This window comes from Sturnira hondurensis, unplaced genomic scaffold (genome assembly GCF_014824575.4).
Source record: "Sturnira hondurensis isolate 20B ecotype Veracruz unplaced genomic scaffold, ASM1482457v3 Scaffold0022908, whole genome shotgun sequence".
Lineage (NCBI taxonomy): Eukaryota > Metazoa > Chordata > Mammalia > Chiroptera > Phyllostomidae > Sturnira > Sturnira hondurensis.
In genome coordinates this window covers 7362911-7383792 of record NW_028095539.1, presented here as the reverse complement: position 1 = coordinate 7383792, position 20882 = coordinate 7362911, and the positions used below count along the sequence as shown (strand labels likewise).

The following is a 20882-nucleotide window of genomic DNA, read 5'->3' as shown; positions in this document are numbered from 1 at the left end:
CTGGTCTGCTGGGGAGGCCTCGTGCTTCCATTTCTATTGGCCTGAAAATGTCTCCTGCGCCCTCAAAGGGCGCCTTGCTAGGTTCAGGACCCTAGATGGGCACATCCCTGCGGCGCCTGGATGGCACTTTCCATCGCGGGCTCACTCTCGCCGCCTCACCGAGAGTCAGCTTGCGTCTTACAAATGCTGTTTTTAACACAACTCGACGTCCTCCTTTGCTCAGTTTCCTGGCACTGACATTCAGCAGTCTTATGAGGACATGTTCGGGTGTATTTTTCACCCTGTGTGGTGTCTGTATGGCTTTTCCGGTTGTTCCCAGCAGGAGTGCTGGTCTGAGGGTGCGAAACCACTGCAGCCAGAGCTCGGCCTCACTGCTCACCAGGCACCACTGAACCGGTGTCAGCAATGCAGGCTTACACCCCACTGAGGCTCTGCCGACCGTCGCCCCTCACTGTCCTCGGCCGCTTTCTGGGAAACGGGAGACTGAACGGATCCCAAGGCGGCTGGTGGCAGCTGCTCCTCTCAGGCACACGGCCCCTCCTCTGTTCACACGCGGCAGGCCTCGCCCCAGCTGCTTCGCCACAGCCCACGTGAACGGGCAAGAAACGCACACAACACGCAACTGAGGCTGTTATTTATTTATTTTGAATGGGAAATTGGCCAGGATAACAACACTGGGGGCACACGAAACCCAGCACGTCCAAGGTCATTCCGCATCCGCAACACCGTCGTGACGCGCAGCACCGGGCATGGCGCGGCAGCTTCCCTAGACTCTAAGGGCTGGGGTCAGACGAGCAGCTGAGGGGCACCCAGGGTGGCAAACAGCTGAAAAACCACGGTCCCTCATTACAGGGGGAGTGGGCCCCGCTAACTGGGGAGGACGCGGGGGCTGTGACCCCTTCCTTAGCTGTAGCTGCACCGAGGCTGCACACAGGCTGCCCACACCCTGACAGACGCTCTCCAAGGCGGGCGTTTCATTTTCTCTGCAATCTCCCCACTTCCAATTCTCCCAGAAGCCTCTGCCCTAACATTAGCTACAAGCTCAGGACCCCGCTGTCTTGTCTTCGGGAGAAGGAGGGGAAGAGTGCCGAGGATATGGCGTGGTCTGGTTCAACCTGAGCAGCTCGGTTCACACCCAGACGACCCCCTTCTGGTCGTGGGTTCCCTGCCCTGTGAACGCGCTGGACACTGTGAGCCGGGCTTCACCCGAAGGCGGCGAGAGGTTACTCGTTCTGCACACCACGGCACATACTCTGCAAGGCACTGGGCGTCAGGTGCCGCGGGCGGTACCGAGCGGGACAGGCGGCCCTGCCCTTGAGGAGCTTACAGTCTAGCGGCGAGCACCGTGTGCACCTGCGCAAGGGGGGCAGCAGCCGGCTTCTCGGTGGGGCTTTTAAGCAAAATTTGTTGTTATTCTTAAATGTATCATTTAAACACACAAACCAAACACACCACCAGATCGGAGGGCAGACATTTAGCAACCATCTCACTCTTACAACCTTAAGTTTCTAGACACCTGTTCCTTTTATTTCAAAAACTGCCGTATGTAAACATACAAAAATTCAAAGCCGAGCACAGAGATTAGCACGGGCACTGGGTAAACATAAAATACATATCAGTATACACAACACAGGTGTCATTTTCTACGTGACTTTTTTCGTATAAACAACTTGGATATTCACTGCTCTTTCTTACATTGAAGTACAAATCTGACTCAAAGTCTTGAAACAGACAGAACTCGTTTCTGCATGGGCCTCTGCATTAGAACCAAAACTCAAACACGACACCCTAACGCCTATCGGCCCGCTGCCGAGGGCAACGCCGACGACACCAGAACACCTCAGAGCCCCCACGGCCTCTCACTTCGCCCACTGCGCCCTCCACAAGCTCTTCCCCAGGAAAGCCGTGGGGTCCAACGAGGGTGAGGCGAGCGATTCTGCACCTTAGAAACACACAGGACATCCGAGTTCTGAAATTTACTTCCCCCAGCCCACTTCCGGTTTTCCCACTGGTCACTCGCACCTCTGCTGCCAGCGTTCGAGTCTCCCCTGTCCCTCCGTCCACGTCTCCTGAGCCTGGAACAAACAGAGGAGCACCAGGTTGGTGACCCCCATAGGACCGCTCCAGACACATGCGCTGCCGGGGGCCTCGGACCACCCAGTGAGCCCCCCCACTACAGCGTGGTCACGGCTCAGGGACAAGGCAGGGTGAGAAGAGCTGAGTCCCTCACTGGGGTAAAGGCTGGGGGAGAAAGAGCCACACCCCGAGAGGTACACTTCATAGGACATCTCTGCAGTCACGCCCCCAGTGCAACCTGTTGACTTTGCACCGGGTTTTCAAAAAGCCTTATCTTAAAACAAACTGGATACCATGTGGAGGCCATGGCTGGGCCAACGGCCCCGACACTGACCTCTGCTCCGGAAAGGAATTCACCCCGCTGCTTGCTCAGGGTGCCCTGGGCTTTCAATCGCCAGGAGCAGCTCTACATGCTGTAAAGGTGACTTCAATTCCATTCCATTCCACTCAGTTCAAGGAGGCTCACGTTCCACACGCGCCACAGCCTGCCTGAGTGGCAGGTATCCTGTTAGCAGAACCGAAGACCTCAACTCTGAAAACCTCTTTCCGCCTCCAGGCGGAACAGCTGGAGTCTGGCAGTGCGGAGACCTGAGACACGGTCTGAAACTCCGCTCGCAGCTTCGCTCTGCCGGGGGCGGGTTGACCCTGCAGGCCATGGCACTTCTGGCGCCACTGACACAGGAGCACAAGGACACACAACAGGTCGCCGAGCAGCCCATGACCGGCCGACTGCCGAGAGGTCCACTCCTCCATCTGCCGCTGTGCTGCCCAGTCTCAAACAAGAAAAAAAGGCCGAATGTACCTTTCCCTAAACAATTTAGGTTTCCTGACTCTGAGTACAGCCCATTCGGATTGACTTTAACCAGAATTTCTGCTTGTCGAGAAGAATGCCGCTTTGGGGGTGGGGAGGCAAGGAGCTAAAAACCCATCTCCCTCTAGCCCAGTGGTTTTCAACCGTGTGCTGCAAAAGGTTGTAACACATGCAACACCCGACTGCTTAGTCCGGGGCACTGACCTCTTTTCCCATAGATTGTCACGTCAGGGAAATAAAACACAACCGCACACACAACAGCCTTCACTTGTGAATCAAAATTATACCTACTTTTTTGTCTGATCTACAAAAAACACTTTTGGCGTGCCGCAAATTTCACGATTAGTTTTGTGCCCCGAGACACACAGGGAAGAAAGCCACTGCTCTAGCCCAGAGTCTTTATCAAAGACCCAGCGTCCCGTTTCAAAGGGCAGCGGCACCACATCCCACCCAGAACACGGCGGCCGCCGACCCCGGGCAGGTCCCTGGGGTGGGGCGAAGCACGCCACGTGACTACATGGGCACGGGCGGCCCGACGCGGTCCAGTGCTTCCTGGCACGAGTGTGAGGGGACGTGAGGCAGCCACACGGCGCCTGCCCCGCGCAGGCAACTCTGGAGTGCTGACCGGTCCCCTCTCTCAAAAACCCTGAAGTCCAGGTGACGCTGTTCTTGAACTGCCGCCCAAGGGAGGGAGACACAGGCTCCAGCAAACACGTCCTTAAGGGTTAGAGACTAGACAAAACTTTGAACAGGAGACATTTCAGAGCGGAGTGTCCGGAATCGCCCCCCAGGGCTTGGTCTCCACCACACAAACGCAGGAGGCGCTGGTGTGTGGCGTTTGTTACCTTCACCAAGGATGCGTAACAAGGGCAGGAACCTGAGTCCCGGTCAAGGCAAAATGAACAGCACGGAGTGCGAGCCAGGCCTGCCGAGCACCAGTCCCTGGGCTGCTGTCTGCAAAAACCCAAGAACACTGTAATTCCAGAATGCCTACGTTTTACTTTAAGTTTTAAGACAAATTAACACTGAATGTCTCGGAACAGCGCACAGACGGATACCTGCGCTGGACCTGTCAAGGGCTTCTGGGGGGACAAGAAACCCCGGCCCTGCCAGCGGGGCTGCGCGCACTCGTAGCACCAGAGCACGGGCACCTGCGCTGCTGTCTGTCCACAAGTCCCTCGGCAGGCTCTGCACACGCCTGCAGTCACATGAAAACCACTCCCAGTCGTCCTTTCACGTCTACGCACAAATGCCTCCGCAGGCCTTCCCGGTTCAGCCCGAAGCAGGCCCACCACCTGGGCAAGCGGGACAGCTGACTCCCTCACGCACTGAGGAGCTGAGGCAGAAAGTCGGGTGACATGGGAGATCGTGAAACGTCAGTCACCATGATTAACTTACCAGTGTGACCTGGCCTTTTGACACGTGAAAACCAGTTTTAGTCTTAGCTTCAACCTCTTAAAAATACAAAGTTCTAGGAAAACACTTTCAAACCAGAATCGGCAGGGTGAGTTGGGCAGCTCCTCCCAGGAAACAGAAGGGCAGGCCCACAGGCTCAGACACTTCAACACCCGCTGGTCCACCGACCCCCACGTTCTGGGCGAGGCGAGCTCTCTGGAGCCCCAAGGCATTCCCAGGCCAAGGCTGGGGTCAAACCCTAACTCAGCCCCCGAGGCCCTTACCCCAAATCTCTAGAAGTCATTCTGTCCCTAGAACTGAGAGGGCATTTGTTCAAACTGGTTCAGTCAAGACACTTGAAGAGGAAGCGTCCTCACTGGGTAGGGAGTGGGGCTTAGCACTCAGCATCCAGTTGCGTACAGACGGCCGCCAGTCCTGAAGACAGAGGGTGCACTGTGGGGCGGGCCCAGGGGCTTTGCAGTCTCCAGGGGCACCTCCCCGGTGCAGGCCAGGCTCCCACGCCCCCGGTCTCTCCAGCCGGGAGGTGCTGCAGGTCACACACCCTGTCCACTCCCCACCACTGACACTCAGAAGACTGGAGAGTCGCAGAAAGGGCAGGGGCTTTGCAGTAACCTCTTAATCCAGTCGGGATCTGCAAAAGGAAGAGAGAGACTGAGCGCTGGCCATAGAAAAGGCAGTTAGGCGGGGCGAGCCGTGAATGGACGGCAGCGTCAGGAGACGGGCCTCTGGCCCTGCCCTGTGTCTCGGGTCAAGTGCCCCACTCAACACTCTCAGCGAGGCTGAGCCGGCCCCAGGTCTCCAGAGCTAAGTGTGTGGCGACACTCCCATCCCTCTGCAAGGGAACAGGAGCACAGGGCAGCAAAGGGGTGTTTCCCAGAGCTGAGCTTGCTCAAGTGAAAGGGCTACCTTTCTGCAGAGAACGTCTCACTCACACTGTTAGTGTGAAAACACTCGTAACACGACAATGACAGTGGTTTAAAAGTGCATCCAGGGGAGAGAGAGGAGCGTGGCGACACTGGGGCCACACCCTCTCCTGTGAACGCCCCTGGTCTGCCCCGCCCCTGCAGAGCCGAAGCTCCTCCTCCTTCCCCAAAGCAGTGGCAGCTCAGCTCCAGGTCAGCCTGCGGGGGTGGGGGTGGGGGTTGTTTTTTAAATTTGTTTCAGTCTTTTTCTGATTTTTCTGCCTGAACAGCACGCTAATTTTCAGTGAGTGCTTATGAATTCCCCCAAATTTGTTTCAAAATAACCCAGTAGGAGGAGGGAGGGCAGGGGCCCACAGTTGAAACGTGAAAGCCGCAAGCTGGCACTTTCTTGTAGCTGAGTGATGGGCACGTGAGGATTTTCGGCTCTTCCCTCCACTGCTGTACGTGACGGCATTTGCCACAGCGAAGTCAGAACAGAACACAGCTGCCAAGACGCCAACTCCCTGCACTCAGAGCTCCAGCCAGCTCTGGAAAAGGCCAGCCTGAGGGTGTCGTTTCCGGTGGGCGGTCTCCGTTTTACTTCAGAGACCAGAGCGCCTGCCCCTGGAACGTGTTCCTGACCGTGTCTGGTGAGCTCATCTGGTCAGAGTGCGATGTCAGTGGGCCTCAGGTCCCAAATTCGACATTTCCGTGGCTATTTACATCACTCATTCCTCGCCCACATCTATAATCTTATTTCCAAGTAGTTAGGACCCCAGCTTCGTCACTGGGGCCATCAGAAAAGAATACAGAACCACCGGAATAAAGCCCATCACGGCGCTGCCCACGTCCCGTGGCCCTTCAGCAGTGAGGTCTTTGTGCACTTGACCGCCGGCGGAGTTTCCACTCGAAAGCAGTCTGGGCGTGTTAGAGCGGGCGAACCGCAGTGGGCACACTGAAGTGCAATGCAGACCTGACCGTGACATATTCCGATCGCCCTTTTTAATCAGTTGTGTCTTCACGACGCTGCCGTGGAGAGCAACGTGAGCTGACTGCGGCACCAGCGCTGGCCAGCAGGCCCCACCTCGCCCTCCCTGGGCCGGGGAGCACCACTCACCTTCGGGAGCCGGGTGGCGGGCGATGCTGTCATGGAGCAAACACCTTCTGTAGATCAAACTCTGGCAGGACTGGTAGGTTAAGAAGCACCTGAAAGAAAGAGCACAGACGGTCTCGCCAGTCCCACCAGCATCTGGAGCGCGCACAGCGTTGAAGGTAACGCCCCCGTTACCCTAAAAGCAGATATCAACCAAGCAAAGGGCGGAAACTGCCCACAGCTTCGTAACAACACTGCCTCCCTGGTGCCAGCTGCACCGCACCGAGCAAAGGCAAAGCGTCTTGTGACGGGTCACTAGGAGGGAGAGGACGAAGTTCTCAGCACCACACTTATAAATCTGACAGTGCAGCGGGAAAACCGGAGGACGCAGGAGACAAAATTAATGGTGTAAACAAAGAAGGGACAGGAACGAACATTCACAGGCCGCATCCTACCCAGTGACTGTTCACTGGGCATCTCCCAGAACCAGGCAAGTTAGGGGAGGCCGGACGCAAGGAGATGGGAAAGAGTGCATCTGGGTTCTGCAGGGCATGTTTCCCCTGCAGCCAAGGAGCAGGAAAACACCAAGAGGAAAGAGGCTGGAGGGAGAGATCCCAGAGAGGTCCTTGGGGCACAGACTTGGGTGTACAGGAAGGACAACCCCACCCGAGTGGGTGCACCCACGTTCACACGGAGAAAGGGCATGGAGGTGTTATGGCACTGATCTCCGTCAGCAAAAGTGAGAGACTCTAAGGTGCGGTGGTCGCACCTGTGAACTGTGGGTGGAGCCAGAATACTGGGTTCTGCCTGCCATCCAGCACCTGTGTGACTCTGAGCGCATCTTTCAACAACCCCAGGTGCCGGTTTCTTCATCTGCACACATGGGGATAATCGTGGGGTCCCTGGGCAGGGTCGTGGTGAGGACCAGTGTGCTGCTCAGAAGAGTGCCTGCCAGTGACAGCGCTCGAGAGGTGTCAGCAGTTGGTGATGTTACCGGCCAAGTGCTACTCAAGCTTGTACAGAGAATCGGGTCCAAAGTCAGACATCTGGGATGACATGGGCAGCTAAGAATGAAGGGCCAGAGGCAGGGAGGAAGCCAGGGGCGGTGTGCAGAAAGCCAGGTGATGAAAGCGTGTGGAAGATGAGGAGGAGGGAGTGACTGTACCCCAAAAATGAGGACACGCGAAGGTTCCCCCCTGAGTGAGACTGAGGGAAAGGGAGGAGAACTCCCCCCTTCATTGTAAGTCAGACAGGAAGTACAAAAGCACTTCTGTATTCCACTAAGTCCAAGAGGTGTTCATTACTTCTGTAATCATTTCATTTTTAAAAAGATTTTATTTATTTATTTTTAGAGAGGGGAAGGGAGGGAAAAAAGAGAGGGAGAGAAACAAAAATGTGTGGTTGCTTCTTGCACACCCCTAAGTGGGGGTCTGACCTGCAACCCAGGCATGTGCCCTGACTGGGAATTGAACCTGTGATCGTTTGGCGCTCAATCCACTGAGCCACACGAGCCAAGGCTGTAATAATAGGTTAAGAATGTAACGTTACTTCAAAGAATACAGCATTCCCCAAATAACGCAACTCCTCTCTGTCAAGCACTGAAAAGCTGCCATTAAAGGGTTGTGTTGCTTTAGCCAGGTCTGATGCAGAAGCTTCCCCCCCAACCTCACGCCTGGGCCACATCCGTTCGGGAAGAACACTTTAGTGCTCTGAGCTGCACGGAACTGGAAACGTCGAGATTGCAGGACCTGGCTGCAAACGGCTTACCGGAGCCAAATGTGGCCGTTGGAGCAGACCGCCTGTTTGCGATCCGTGAATGGCAGGATCTCTTTACACAGACTGCAGTGCTCGGGGAAGGTCTGCTTGTTCATCTTCTTTGAGATGTGGCCAATCAGCACCTGTGAAACAGAGCGGTCGGCGGCATTTAGAGTGCAGGGCTTGCAGACACAGAGGACATGAGAACTATGCAGCCTGTACGTGAGACGGGAGATCTGCATTCCCACCACTCGGTCTTGGGGGTGGGACGGCCAGACTCTCAACCGCGTCAGCTGGTGAGTGAAATCAACTCGTTCAGGAGCCTGTGACCACAGGGCGAGCTATAACCACCGAAGGAAGACTGTTCTAGAAACCAGTCTGGTTCCTTGCCTTGTTTTCGTCACTTCTGAAACAAGGACTTCAGTATTCTGTTAGTAAAGTATTTAGCTATTACTTACAATGTTCTAATTTTAAGAAGGACAAACATAATCTCTATGGGCCAAATACTGTATTATATGAAATACTAACTTGGCAGAATTGCACACGTGTCTATTCTCCAAGAGAGGCTTACAAAGTAAAAAAGATAATCAGTATTAAAAAATAATTTCCCCTCCGACAGCCCCAAGACCCCTAAGCAACCCAGCCTAGCGGCCCGCAGCGTGAGACCTGCTAACCCAGCGGCCGAGGCAGGGCAGGCAGGACCCACTGTGAGTGGAAGTGGGGAGAGGTCCGCAGGGCTGGCGCGAGGCTTTGTCCCAGTTTCAGCCTCCCCTTTCTCGGCTTTGGAATTCGGGTCACGCTACTCAAACAACCCATTTTGTTGGAAAGCCTTCAGAGGCTCTTGTCACTGGTACGGGACAAACCTGCCCCAGAACCACCGTGTCTTACCGGCATGTGAGGTCCTGTGCGTTTTTAATCCCTTCACACCAGAGCCCTCGGGAGGGACCCTCTAACCCGCCGTTTGCTAACACTAGTTCACCGAGGGGCTGAAAGGCATCTTCACGGTTCAGAAGGTGTCTTACTCACTCACCCTGTGCGTGAGTTACAGATTTAAAGCCCATTACCTTCTGGCCTGTTTTTGACCTGCAGAGTTCTAGTTACGGTCCCTCACAGCAAGGACAACCGCCCCCACAGGCCAACAACCCAGCAGTGACAAAACCACTCAGCACTCTTCTGGGGGCGGTGTGTGCTCCAGGTTCGCACCAGGAGGGACGGCTTCTATTTGCTCTCGTGGGCCTTGCGTGGGCCCCACTGTCTGCGAGTTTAGCGGCCGCCTTCCCAGCGGGCTGACACTCCTCCCCAAGGGCAGAGAGTGGCTCCTGGGGGACAAAAGTGCTCCTGTGTAGCTGCAGGCACCCGCTCGGCACAGAAACGGGCAGCATCCAAGGCACGACGTTTCACGGGTGACCACTGCCAGAAAAAACGTCTAAGAATGCTGGGCGTTGGTGCCAATGAAGGAAAAAGGCTCAGAAATGCTGGTCTCGTCACGCCAGCGCACCGGGCTGAGACGCTCAGGATTTATACCCACTGCTAAACCAACACACGCGGTTTGAAGACTCATTTATGCACACAGTGGGATTTCTAAGACATGAAATGCACGTTCGCAATAAAAACTCAGTTGCTGCAGGTGGCAGAGACACGACCACCTCTCCTTTCAGCTGCTGTTAGAGCCATGTCACCAGGGTGAAAGCGGCCGCCACGCTCACGCGGCAGCAAGCGCAGCCTCGTCACCTCCCAGCACACATGACCCAGTTACTAGAGTTCGGTGGCACGTCACAAAATACTTTTTGTGCTGATGTGACAAGAAGGTGTAACTGATTCACTGACACTGAGCAGCTACGGTTGTGTTGGCCGCTGTCCTTTTTTATTTGACAGTCTGAGGAAAGAGAGGCCGGTGCCTCCGGCGAACAGGTGGGTAGCGCACGTTGGAAACGCCCTGGCGGCGCCCGTGCGCCAGCTGCACCACACGGCTGAAAACCAGTGCTCCCAGCGGGCACCAAGCAACTCCCTCCGCTTGGTTTCTCGAGTGGCTTTGTGAGTGTTTCACTGGTTGTAAGATTCCTGCTAGGTCCCTAAGAAACAAGGACAACCAGAGCGCTCCTCCACACAATTAGACCACAATGAAACCACGCCAAAGGCTGACTTCCAAAAATAAAAAGTCAGTTTCATGGACAGCACACCTTAACTACCCTTGGGACGGCTGCAGTCGCCCTACGAGGAGTAACCTCGGGGGCGTGCGCCGGTTCAACACCAGGGATGAGGACACTTGAATTTCTCGCCTTCAGTGAGTACTGTCAGTCAGGCTCTAGGCCAGGACAGTGGGTGTCCACCGTGAACGAGCGGGAGCACTGCGGCAGTTCCGAGCGTCCCAGAAGACAGCGCGTCCCTTGTGCTATGAGCTCTTCAGCCTGGACCACGCGGAGCTGCGCCACGTTAGGGACGGCTCTCTGCCCGCACACCCGCCGGAGGACCACACGCTGGGAACCTTCAAAAGGAGAAAGGAGCACACAGCTCTGCCCCGTGCTGGGAGCCCTGATGTTGTCCCGGAACTTGAGTTCGGTGGGATGTATTGTGCACCGTACGATGGTCACAATAACAAAATAAAGATGATTCCCAGTTTTCATAAAAACAACGTGAGCTTATTTATATGCCCTTCTTAACTAAATCAGGACACCCTCAAGTTCTTTCAAATGGAAACACACCCCCTCCAAAAAAAACCCCAAACAAAAACCTTTAGCCAACAGCAAGGGACAGGCACACAGGTGCCACACTTCCGTGTCTGTGACTGCCCCGTCACCTACGACTTTCCCAGGAACAGCTTCGGATCTCATCCTCAGCCTGAAAATCTCATCTTGCATCTGAGTACCACATACAGCCACGGAGGGGATGAACTGAACTAGTATTTTGTGGGATACGAACATGTGCCTATTAACCCCACAGCACCCTGCGCCAATCAACTACTACAATACTTCAAAACAAAAACTGGGGCTGCAGATACGGCTGAGTCCCAAGTCCCGGCGCCCCGGCCCGCTGCCACCTACCCGCGCCGTGCGGTCGTCGTACTCTTCGTCGGACATCAGGAAGTTGCAGAGGCCCCTGGTGGGGACGCTGGTGTTCTCTGTGATCCAGGTGTGCAGGTACACTTCTCCCAGCACCCGCTTCATGTGCTCCCGCGTCAGGTGCATCTCCACGGCTTCGATCTTCCCTTGGATCTCAAGGAGCTTCTCCTCCATTGGCTCACGGCTTCCGACATCTCCAGACTGGGCGAGGGAGTCGTCGGTGGGGTCCTCTGGGTCCCCTTCTTTGATCCTCTCCTGAAGGCCTTGCTTTGAAACCTGCCTGGAGGAAGTGCCTTCCTCTTGCTGTTCGTCCTCCGCGTTGCCTGTCGCAGGGGAGTCGCCTAGTAAGATTTTTGAGTCTTCGTGGCTGGGTTTCCACAAGGCTTCTGAAGGGGTTTTCTGCATTGACTGATATAAAATCCGCAGGAGGAAAAGTTTGAAACGCCAAAAATAGGTAGCCCCGCTGCTTTCGATCTTTCTCTCCAAAGCTTCTTGTAAAAACTGCGGGATATGTTTATCTTTTAGAATCTTCCAGCGTACGATGTCTATTAAATCCACCTGCTTAAAGAGATTCTGAACCGAGGACTCCAGGAGCTGAGCAGCCGCCTCCTCGAAGGTTTTGAGGGTGACAAACTGGACCTGGTAGTTTTTGGTCACGGGATGGAGGCCGTTGACCATGCCCTCAGTGGTAATGATGGCCAGGTATGCCCCGCAGGGGCTCACCGCTATCCCGTGTGTCCTCACAGAGCCAAACACGTCGGAGAGCCTAATCAGCTGGTGCTCAAACTTCAGGGCGACGTCTGTGAAAATGGGAATCAGCTGCCTCACTTTGCCGTCGCTGGAACAAGTATACACCGTTCCGTTCTGCTTGTCCGCAGTCATGGAGACGATGGGCAGTGAGTGCAGGCCCGTGACGTGGGAGTTGTGAACGTTCAGGCCTGCTTTGGAGATCAGCAGGAGACACCAGAACACATAGGGCCCTCTGGCAGCCACCACCAAGCTGCAGCTGCACTTCTGGTAAGGGTGGTAGAGCGGGACACACTTGATGCTGTGCACCGGCAGCTGGTCCATCTCCTTCCACAGGACCACAGGCTGCCGCAGGGTGAAGTAGCCTTTCACTGCTTTCAGATTGACAGGGAGGATTTTTACGGGTCCAAAGGCACTGCCCACAATAAGGCCGCTCATTTTCCGATTGCTGTGCTCGTACTCCCACCAAAACAAGACACTGGGAGAGCTGATGCCCGACTCAATCGTGCTGCAGGAAGAGATGGACTCCTTGCCCACGAAGGGGAGCTGGAACTGCCACACCGCGATGTTGCCATTTTCAAAGAGGACCGCCAGGAGCACGCTGCCCACGTCCCGGCACTCGTTGTTGTGCTTGACCTGCTGGGTGGTGCAGATGCCCGACCACTCCATTCTGACCGGCGTCTGCATGCTGTGTCTGCGCTGGAACTCCGCGAAGTCCGCCAGGCTCCCTGCGGGGGCCTCGTTCCTAGAGAGCCTGTAGCTGGCCTCATGGAGACGCTCCCCGTAGATCTCAGTCAGGTCGACCAGCTGCACCCACTGGAGTCTGTTGAGGTTCGCCTGGATGGTCAGGCGGTTGTCCATGGTCAGTGCTGCCAAAAGGCACCTGCCATTAGCATCACAGCCCACGGGGGACCAGCTAGTGTACTTGAACCCTCTCAGTGGTGGCAAAGCCTTCCCCTCGGGGTTGAACACCCGGTCCAACATGAAAGTCTGGCTGATGGTGGGGTCCGTGGAGGTGGCAAACCTCTGTTTACACTCAGCAACTTCTGCTTTTGAGCCAACCTGGAATAAGAGATATTAAAAACTATCAGATAAGTATCTCACTCTAAAAATATATTACTTAGGGTATATTAACTAAGTCACATTAACACATACAGTAATTCTGTATCAATTCTGTTAATTCTGGTGTAAGATGCATTTAAAAGATCAAGTACATGTCTAAAACTAAATAAGCATATATTCAGAAAATGGTGATTTTTAAAAAGGATCAAAAGAAACACATTGTTATTTATAGCCCGGTTCCCACCTTTTTCTTAGAATTGATATAAGCAATAAGAATGAGAGATGTACTTCTTTTTTTAAAAAATGTGTTTTATTATGTTATTACAGTTGCCCCATCTTTCGCCCCCATCATCCCCTCCACCCCGCACGCCCTGGCCCCAGCGCTGCCCCCTCCTTAGTTCATGTCCATGGGTTGTATACACAAGTTCTTTGGCTTCTACATTCCCTATATACTATTCTTAACCTCCCCCGTCTATTTTGTACCTACCATTTATACTTCTTATTTCCTGTACCTTTCCCCCCATTCTTCCCCTTCCCTCCATGATAACTGATAACTGATAACCCTCCATGTGATCTCTATTTCTGTGAATCTGTTCCGGCTCTAGTTGTTTGCTTAGTTCATTTTTTATTTTTTCAGGGTGGATAGTTGATAGTTGTGAATTTGTTGTCATTTTATTGTTCGTATTTTTTATCTTCTTTTTCTTAGATAAGTCCCTTTAACATTTCATATAAGGCCTTGGTGATGATGAACTCCTTGAACTTGACCTTACCTGGGAAGCACTTTATCCGCCCTTCCATTGTAAATGAAAGCCTTGCTGGATAGAGCAATCTTGGATGTAGGTCCTTGGCTTTCATGACTTGGAATACTTCTTTCCAGCCCCTTCTTGCCTATAAGGTTTCTTTTGAGAAATCAGTTGACAGTCTAATGGGAACTCCTTTGTAGATAACTGTCTCCTTTTGTCTTGCTGCTTTTAAGATTCTCTCCGTATCTTTAATCTTGGGTAATGTGATTATGATGTGCCTTGGTATGTGCTTCCTGGGGTCCAACTTCTTTGGGACTTTCTGGGCTTCTTGGACTTCCTGGAAGTCTATTTCCTTTGCCAGATTGAAGAAGTTCACCTTCATCATGGTTTCAGATAAGTTTTCCACTTGTTGCTCTTCCTCTTCCCTTTCTGGCACCCCTGTGATTTGGATGTTGGAATGTTTAAAGATGTCCTGCAGTTTCCTAAGCCTCTCCTCATTGTTTTGGATTCTTGTCTCTGCATTCTGTTCTGATTGAATGTTTATTTCTTCCTTCTGTTCCAAACCGTTGACTTGAGTCCTGGTTTCCTTCCCGTCACTGTTGGTTCTCAGTACATTTTCCTTTATTTAACTTTTCATAGCCTTCACTTTTTCTTCTATTTTGTGACCATACTCAACCATTTCTGCGAGCATCCTGATGACCAGTGTTTGTATCTCTGCATCTGATAGGTTGGCTCTATCTTCATTGCTTAGTTGTATTTTTTCTGGAGCTTTCATCTGTTTTTTTCATTTGGGCCATATTTTTTGGTCACAGCGCACCTGTTATGCAGTGAAGGGTGGAGCCTTAGGTGCTCACCAGGGCAGGACAACCCACATCAATGCGCTGTGGCGCTGTGTGTGGTCAACAGAGCATTTAGCTAAACTACCTGCAAAGCAATAAAGGTGTTAAAATTCATGAAAAGACTCATACATATCTTTGATACAATTAGATATTTGGATTTTTACTGTATCTTTGCAATACAAATAGAAACTTCAAATTATCTTGCTGAAATTTCATTTATAAACGATGCTAAAAGCCAACTCACATGGCTTTCCACCATTTATACGGAATACTGTCCCCGCCAATTACTGGCTGTTCCCTGAACACTCCCACCCCCGCCTTCCCTGGCTCCTGCACCTAGAATGCTCTTCCTTCCTAGTGTAACCCCACCCGTCCTACCAGGCCTTCCCAGGTCATTCTAGCTTGCATCCACCTCTCTTTCCTTCGAGTTACTACATTCGCAGTGCCTAGCTGTATAATGGCACCTCTTTAAAAAGACTTTCAATGGACGTTAAAAATGAAGGCAGAGCCAAATGTCCAAAAGTGGTCCACAGCCGTTAGAAATAGCCAGGAAGATTAAAGTGAGGACGGGGGGAGGCAGATGTTAAATAAAACATGATATATGGTTCCTGTCATGTCAGAAGCATGAAGAAAGGACTTGACTCACTGTGTTAGGGAAATGGTTAACAGAAAAAGTAGCATCCATTCTGTTAGCGACAATTTTCTTTTGATAGAGGCTGATTTTCAAACTGCAAAGGGTAGAAAGACATGATTAAAAAGAAATTCAAGCCTGAGACATTTACAGATATAATAAAAGTCACTTCAAACGAGTTTAAGTCCCTAAGCCCAGAGGAATCACACTCCAGGACACAAAGAACTTGGAAGATGTTGAACTCGGAATCACTAACTGCATTCCTTGATAAAGCTTAGACAACTGGGAGCGTGTTAAAACCAGAGTGCAGAAGGTAGGGAGAAAACATTACACTACAGACCATTAGGCCTAAGAAGAAGCAAAATTCCTCAATGTATTAAGAAATGAATGGTGTGTGCAGTCAGCAATGACCAGTAGAAACCAGCACAGGACATCCAGAAAAGTGTAATCTTTTTTCTGCTGAAACTGCCAGATGACCTAATAAATAATCATATAAAGTAAAAGGTAGATATAAAGTTGTCCAAGAAATGAATCAGCTAACTTTCCCTCAAGCGAGTTACGCAGGACACCACTACCTCAACCGCCCCGAGAGAGAGGCCTGCGGCGATCCATCACTCCCCGCTGGAGACTCACGGGGGCACACTACGTGCCTTGGCCAGGGTGCTGCGGCAGAGACTCGATATTTACCAGTTACCCAAACACGAAACAAAGAAAACAAAGAAGCTTTATGGGGGAGGGGCGTGGTCTGAAAATGGTGTCTTAATGTATCCTGATTTTAAAAAGACAATCGTTTGGATACACTTACGGTAGTGCTGGAGAGAGAGTATAAACTGGAAACTTCAATTACAGGTGCATCTTTTTGGCCTGTTAATACAATAATGCTAATAAGAGCCCAGAGCTTCGTATGAGTAGATAAAATTTAAAACGACACAATGAAGCCCAGCATAACTGAAACTCTGGCGCCGGGCTCTCTAGGTTCAAATCCTGCCTGTGTCACTCGACGGCTCTGGCCGCGGTCTCCTCATTTACCGAGAAAGCACAGTCCCGCACACCCCACAGACTTGGGCGGAGCAGACAAGGCAGTATGTGTAGAGCATTCATCAGTAAGTGTCAGCAACGCGGACAACCACTCTCTGAGGAGTAGGCGGGTGTTCGGGAGACCTTAAGGAAAGTGAGTACAATGAAGCAGAAAGCTGTCTGTCAAATGAAGGTTAGACAAATTGTTCACCAACTCCTGCAACACCATAAGTCAGAACAGGTAAATTTAATATAAATAAAAGCTCCTACAGAACTAAAAATGAACTTACAGAACCTGTAGCCCAAATCAGGGTGACACAGAGGAAGCTCATGCAGCCTTGGTCCCTCTCATGGTAGAAAGAAGTCTCCCCCCTTTTTAATTTAATCCTAAAAAAATTATTTATTTATTTATTTTAAAGAAGGGAAAGACACATCAGTGTGTGGTTGCCTCATGTGCGCCTGCCACCAGGGAGCAGGCCCGCAACCCAGGCAGGTACCCTGACTGGGACTCGAACAGGCGACCTTTGGTTCGCAGGGTGGCTCTCAATCCACTGACCACACCAGCTGGGGCCATTTCATCTTTATTGCATTTTCCCCATTAACATTTAGCCTCCCCTTTATCCCCCCGACGAGCAATCACCAGGTAGGAAGAGCTCTTGACGGGGAGAGCAGCATGAGGGACCCCTCAGCGCTGTGTAGTAATGTCCTGCGTATTAGCGTGAACAGCCCTACTACACCTCCCCCAACTCTCCACATCACACAAAAAGTAAATACGCGGAAGTCCAAGGAACACACCACTTAAGAGCCCAGCTTCCCAAGGCCTACCCCCAGGCAGGCAGTTAACCCTCTAATATCCCTTTCCCAGTTTGCCACTCTTACTACTAATCCCTACACACTCTGTAAGCACCTGACAAACAAACACTGGGCGAAATTCCGGGGCAGCAAGCTCTCTGAGGGCAGGAACCTGACTCCAAAGACAGGCCCTAGCTCTGACCTTAACGCAACAGGCGGAGGTAGCACCGCCAAATGCTCCTCCAGTGGACACTCAAAAGCAGTCATGCTCACACGGCATTCGAGTTTTGTACTACACACAACTACAGGATCCTCTAAACCAGCGGTCCCACGGGAAAGACTGTGACATTCTTAAGTCACTATTCTATTGCTTTTCAGATTTACGTCACACCCTAATGCTGAGGGTAGTTAACTCGAAAATGGTGGATATGTGAACTATCATATAACCGCATATTTTTCTGAAAGAATTCATAGTCTAAACAACACAATCACAGGCCAAAAGCTTCAGGGATGTTGCAGCTAGCCTCCTCGCCATGTCACACACACGAACGCCAAGACCCACTTTTGTGTTTGGAGCGAGGTGAGCCGGACTCGATTTAAAGCCCTGGGGTGGTGCACGGGCGAGGCCGTCCGAGCACTGACCCAGACTTTCTCACAGTCCCACCTTTCGCTGTCCCCCGGGGTCTGCCTTAGAGCTGCGGGTCCCATTCAGCTGCACTCAGCAGGTGGTCCCTGGCTACTGAGACTGCTCACTGCGTCCCAAAGACCAGTGCAGAAGTGGAAAATGACCCCACTTCAGGCAAGCAACCTACCAATTATCAGCAGGAATAAAGGTTTCCCGACCCTGGTTAGGGCATTGGGATCAACGATGAACTCAAATGCCCACAACCACGGCTTCCATCCAAACACTCATCCCTTCCTACCTGCATGCCTGAGCTTTTTACCGTAGCATTTAGAGTGTGCCAGGAACTGTGCTGATTTGTGTATGTTTACGTGTGTACATACACAAATACCCATCCATGCGTTTAATTTAACCTTCCAAAATGTCTAAACGAGGTAGGTTCCATTATCCCCTCTTACAGACAGGCCTACCTTGCTACCTTGTGCCAAAGCCCCATCTCTTAACCTGTTTATATGGAACCCAGCATTCACCTCCTTGCCTATAGTGCAGCCAGATTCACTCTTCTGGGCCGAGCAAGGTCAAGCCATGCTTGTGAAAGTTGAACAGCACCTGAGGGCCTCCTAGGTGGAACCAGCTTCCCCAGACTGACCTTCAGTGTCACTGACCTCACCCTCCTTTCTCTGACTCCCCAGAGGGCTCATGCACGACTCACACCGCACCTTCCACACGTGTGTGCCTGAAATGGGCACCTCGTCCCGGCTGCCTTCCCCTCTCCCTTCAGGACCACTGTAGATTCTTCAGCAGACGCCTTTCCCTGATACTGGTCCTACCCCTCCCCCCACTATTGCTTCTTTATTCTTCAGTCTCTCTGCGAAGGTGTAAAATCTCTATTGCATTGACACACACACTCTTAAACTCTTCTCTAGCTGATGTGCACACGTACATCCTTAGAAACAGTGAGTTCCTTTCCAGCAGAGGACACACCTTTTAAAACCCATCCTGCCTCCCTCCGTCAGTGCTTCTTAATTTCTGAGCATTGCCCGCACCTGTCCACCTGATTCATTTTATTTGGACCAATCTGTTCATACGTTCTCCAAGAAAACCGTCAAGGGCTCCGTCTCACAAGTTCTCCAGTGATCTTCTCCACACCAAGTTGTCCCTTTAACACTCCCATTCCGTATGCTAAAAAGTGGTGTGGGCTTGCTGCACTTAACAAGGCTGTGCAGAGTCAAGTGCACTTTCACATAAACACGTTCTCTGCATAGAGATGCATCACTCCCCAGCGCTTATCACTACCTGGTAAGATATCTGTCTCTGTTCACACAGTCTGCTAGACTGTAAGCTCCCTGAGGGCAGGGACTTGGCTCCTCGCACTGCATTATCTCCAGAACCCAGACAATGCCTGGCTGAGACGCCCCGTTCAAATCTGCTGAGTGTGCACTTTGATGGACTACATACAGACACAGACGCCTAACGGGAACAGCGAAAGCCCTTTTTCTGCCGCACTCTAAACCACGAAAATGCCTTACTACTTCAAATAAATGAATTCGGCCCTGAGTGGACTGACCGCAGGCCTGCGAGCCAAAAGGCCGCTGGTTGGATGCCCAGTCGTGGCACACGCCTGGGTTGCAGGCCATGTCCCCAGTAGGGAGTGTCTGAAAGGCAATCACACACTGATGTTTCTCTTTCTCCTTCCCTTCCCTTTAAAAATAAATATATAAAATATTTTTAAAAAGTGAACTTGAAAGTATTAAAATGAAACACAGAAACCCTAGAGTTCTGAAGGCAAACTTAGTTTACACGAAGCTTGAAACACTGAATCTAAAGAACTCTGGACTCGAGGTTTAAGAACTGCATTTACTGCCGGGGGCTTTATTTTTTTCATTCCACAGCCCGAAGAGTTTCAGTTGTTAAAGAAAAACTGGAATACAAACTCCCAGACCCAGAATTTTTGCCCGGGCTGAGAGCCCTGCGTAATAAGGTCGCTGGAACAGTCACGACGACGGAAAGGACCAACTTTCCCTCTCTAAAGAAGGAGAGGCGCAAGAGGAAGGCACCTCGCCGCGAACAAAGCCAGCCGGGCCCCCGGGAGACGGCCCAGACAATGGGAACCGAGGCCGAGGCGAGTCGGGGGCTGGGTCACAGGGGGTGGAGTCTCGGAAAAAACACCGCGGAGAGCACGTCTGCGCCGAACGCATTCGAGAGGGAGCCCTGGCTCCGAGGGGACCTCCTGGGACGCGTGTGTGCGGGGAGGGGTGTGCGTGACCCGGGACGCTTGGTACAAGTAGCCGCGAGGTTTTGTGCTCATTTTGTCAGCTACGGCGACCCCAGCCGCTTCACTCTAAGCGCTGAGTGCGAGGGGGAACTCCCCGACCTAGGCGCGGGCCGGGACAGCCCGGGGACCGGTGACGCAGCTGAGGGAGGGCCCGGGATGGCTTACTTTGAGGAGGCAGCTGTTGAGAGGGGCGGGCACTGAGGTGCGGTGGATAACCAGGTCCTGGCCCGGGTTGTGCACGTCGCAGATGAGCTCCAGGACAGCGATGCTGCGGGCCGTGGACACGGATACGCGGTGGTCTTCCGACCAGGTCAGCGGCTCCAGGCCGCTCACCGCATACTGCAGCCTCACGGCCGGCTCCCGCCGAGTCACCAGGAGGCGGAACGCGTCGCTGGGCCCGGGGTTCGCGTCCCCCGTCTGCTCCTTCCTGCCCGCCTCGCCTCCCTGCCCCTCGGGTGGCGCCGGCCCGTCGGCCGCGGGCCCCAGCCGGGCCTTGTCGACCGTGTTCATCTCCCGTTAGGTGCTGCGGCCGGACCCCCGGGCGCGCCAATACCGCGTCGCCGTCCCGTTGCCGCCTCCCGCGCCGCCACCACCGGCCCCCAGCGCCCTTCGCGGCAGTTTTCTCCCCTCAGGCCCAAAGCGCCGCCGAGCCAGGAAGGACCCCGCCGTTGCTAGGCGACCCAGACCTGCCAGGTGGCCAAGGCACTGCCTGTCTAAAAAAACACGCCACCTCGGCAGGCGGGGTCGAAACCCCGGGATTCGGTCGTGGGGGAGGGGCAGGGAGTCTGGAGGACCCTTTCTGTGGGTGACCAAGCCACAGGCCCTTTTAGTGAATTCTCGGGTGGGGGGGGCGGCACTAAACTGCTGAGGAAATGGTATCCCGCCGGCAAACAACGGAAATATCGCCTAGGTGGTGCATGGGCTGTTGTTGCTCAGAAGACTCCAAAGAACTTTACAAATATGAACTCTAGTGTTGCATGTCACTTGGCATCCGCTGCCACAGGCCACGCCACGAGGGATGCCAGACAAGACAGTCACTCCC

General features: G+C 52.9%; 1 protein-coding gene across 3 annotated transcripts; it reads right to left on the bottom strand.

Annotated features, from left to right (window-relative positions):
- Nucleotides 1–1505: 1505 nt before the first annotated feature.
- Nucleotides 1506–20502, bottom strand: GTF3C4 (general transcription factor IIIC subunit 4). Of its 3 annotated transcripts, XM_037036433.1 has the most exons (6): nt 20006–20060; nt 15150–15231; nt 11095–12921; nt 8066–8196; nt 6323–6411; nt 1506–4934 (listed from the first exon to the last, which is right to left on the bottom strand). In XM_037036433.1, the coding sequence occupies exons 2-6, from the start codon at nt 15186–15188 to the stop codon at nt 4870–4872; spliced, it is 2151 nt and encodes a 716-aa protein (XP_036892328.1). In that variant the 5' UTR covers nt 15189–15231; nt 20006–20060; the 3' UTR covers nt 1506–4869. The 3 variants fall into 3 exon arrangements, with proteins under 3 accessions (XP_036892328.1, XP_036892326.1, XP_036892327.1); XM_037036431.1 differs by lacking the exon at nt 15150–15231 and having other exon boundaries at nt 20006–20501; XM_037036432.1 differs by lacking the exons at nt 8066–8196; nt 15150–15231 and having other exon boundaries at nt 20006–20502.
- Nucleotides 20503–20882: the final 380 nt, after the last annotated feature.

Bases quoted from the DNA above. Each gene is read 5' to 3' on its own strand.
- GTF3C4 (XM_037036431.1), bottom strand. From the start codon at position 20,350: ATGAACACGGTCGACAAGGCCCGGCTGGGGCCCGCGGCCGACGGGCCG. The intron at 8,197-11,094 runs GTAGGTGGCAGC...TCTGTTTCACAG, and splicing joins ACGACGACCGCACGGCGCGG to GTGCTGATTGGCCACATCTC. The intron at 4,935-6,322 runs GTGAGTGGTGCT...TTCCTTTTGCAG, and splicing joins CCGCCACCCGGCTCCCGAAG to ATCCCGACTGGATTAAGAGG.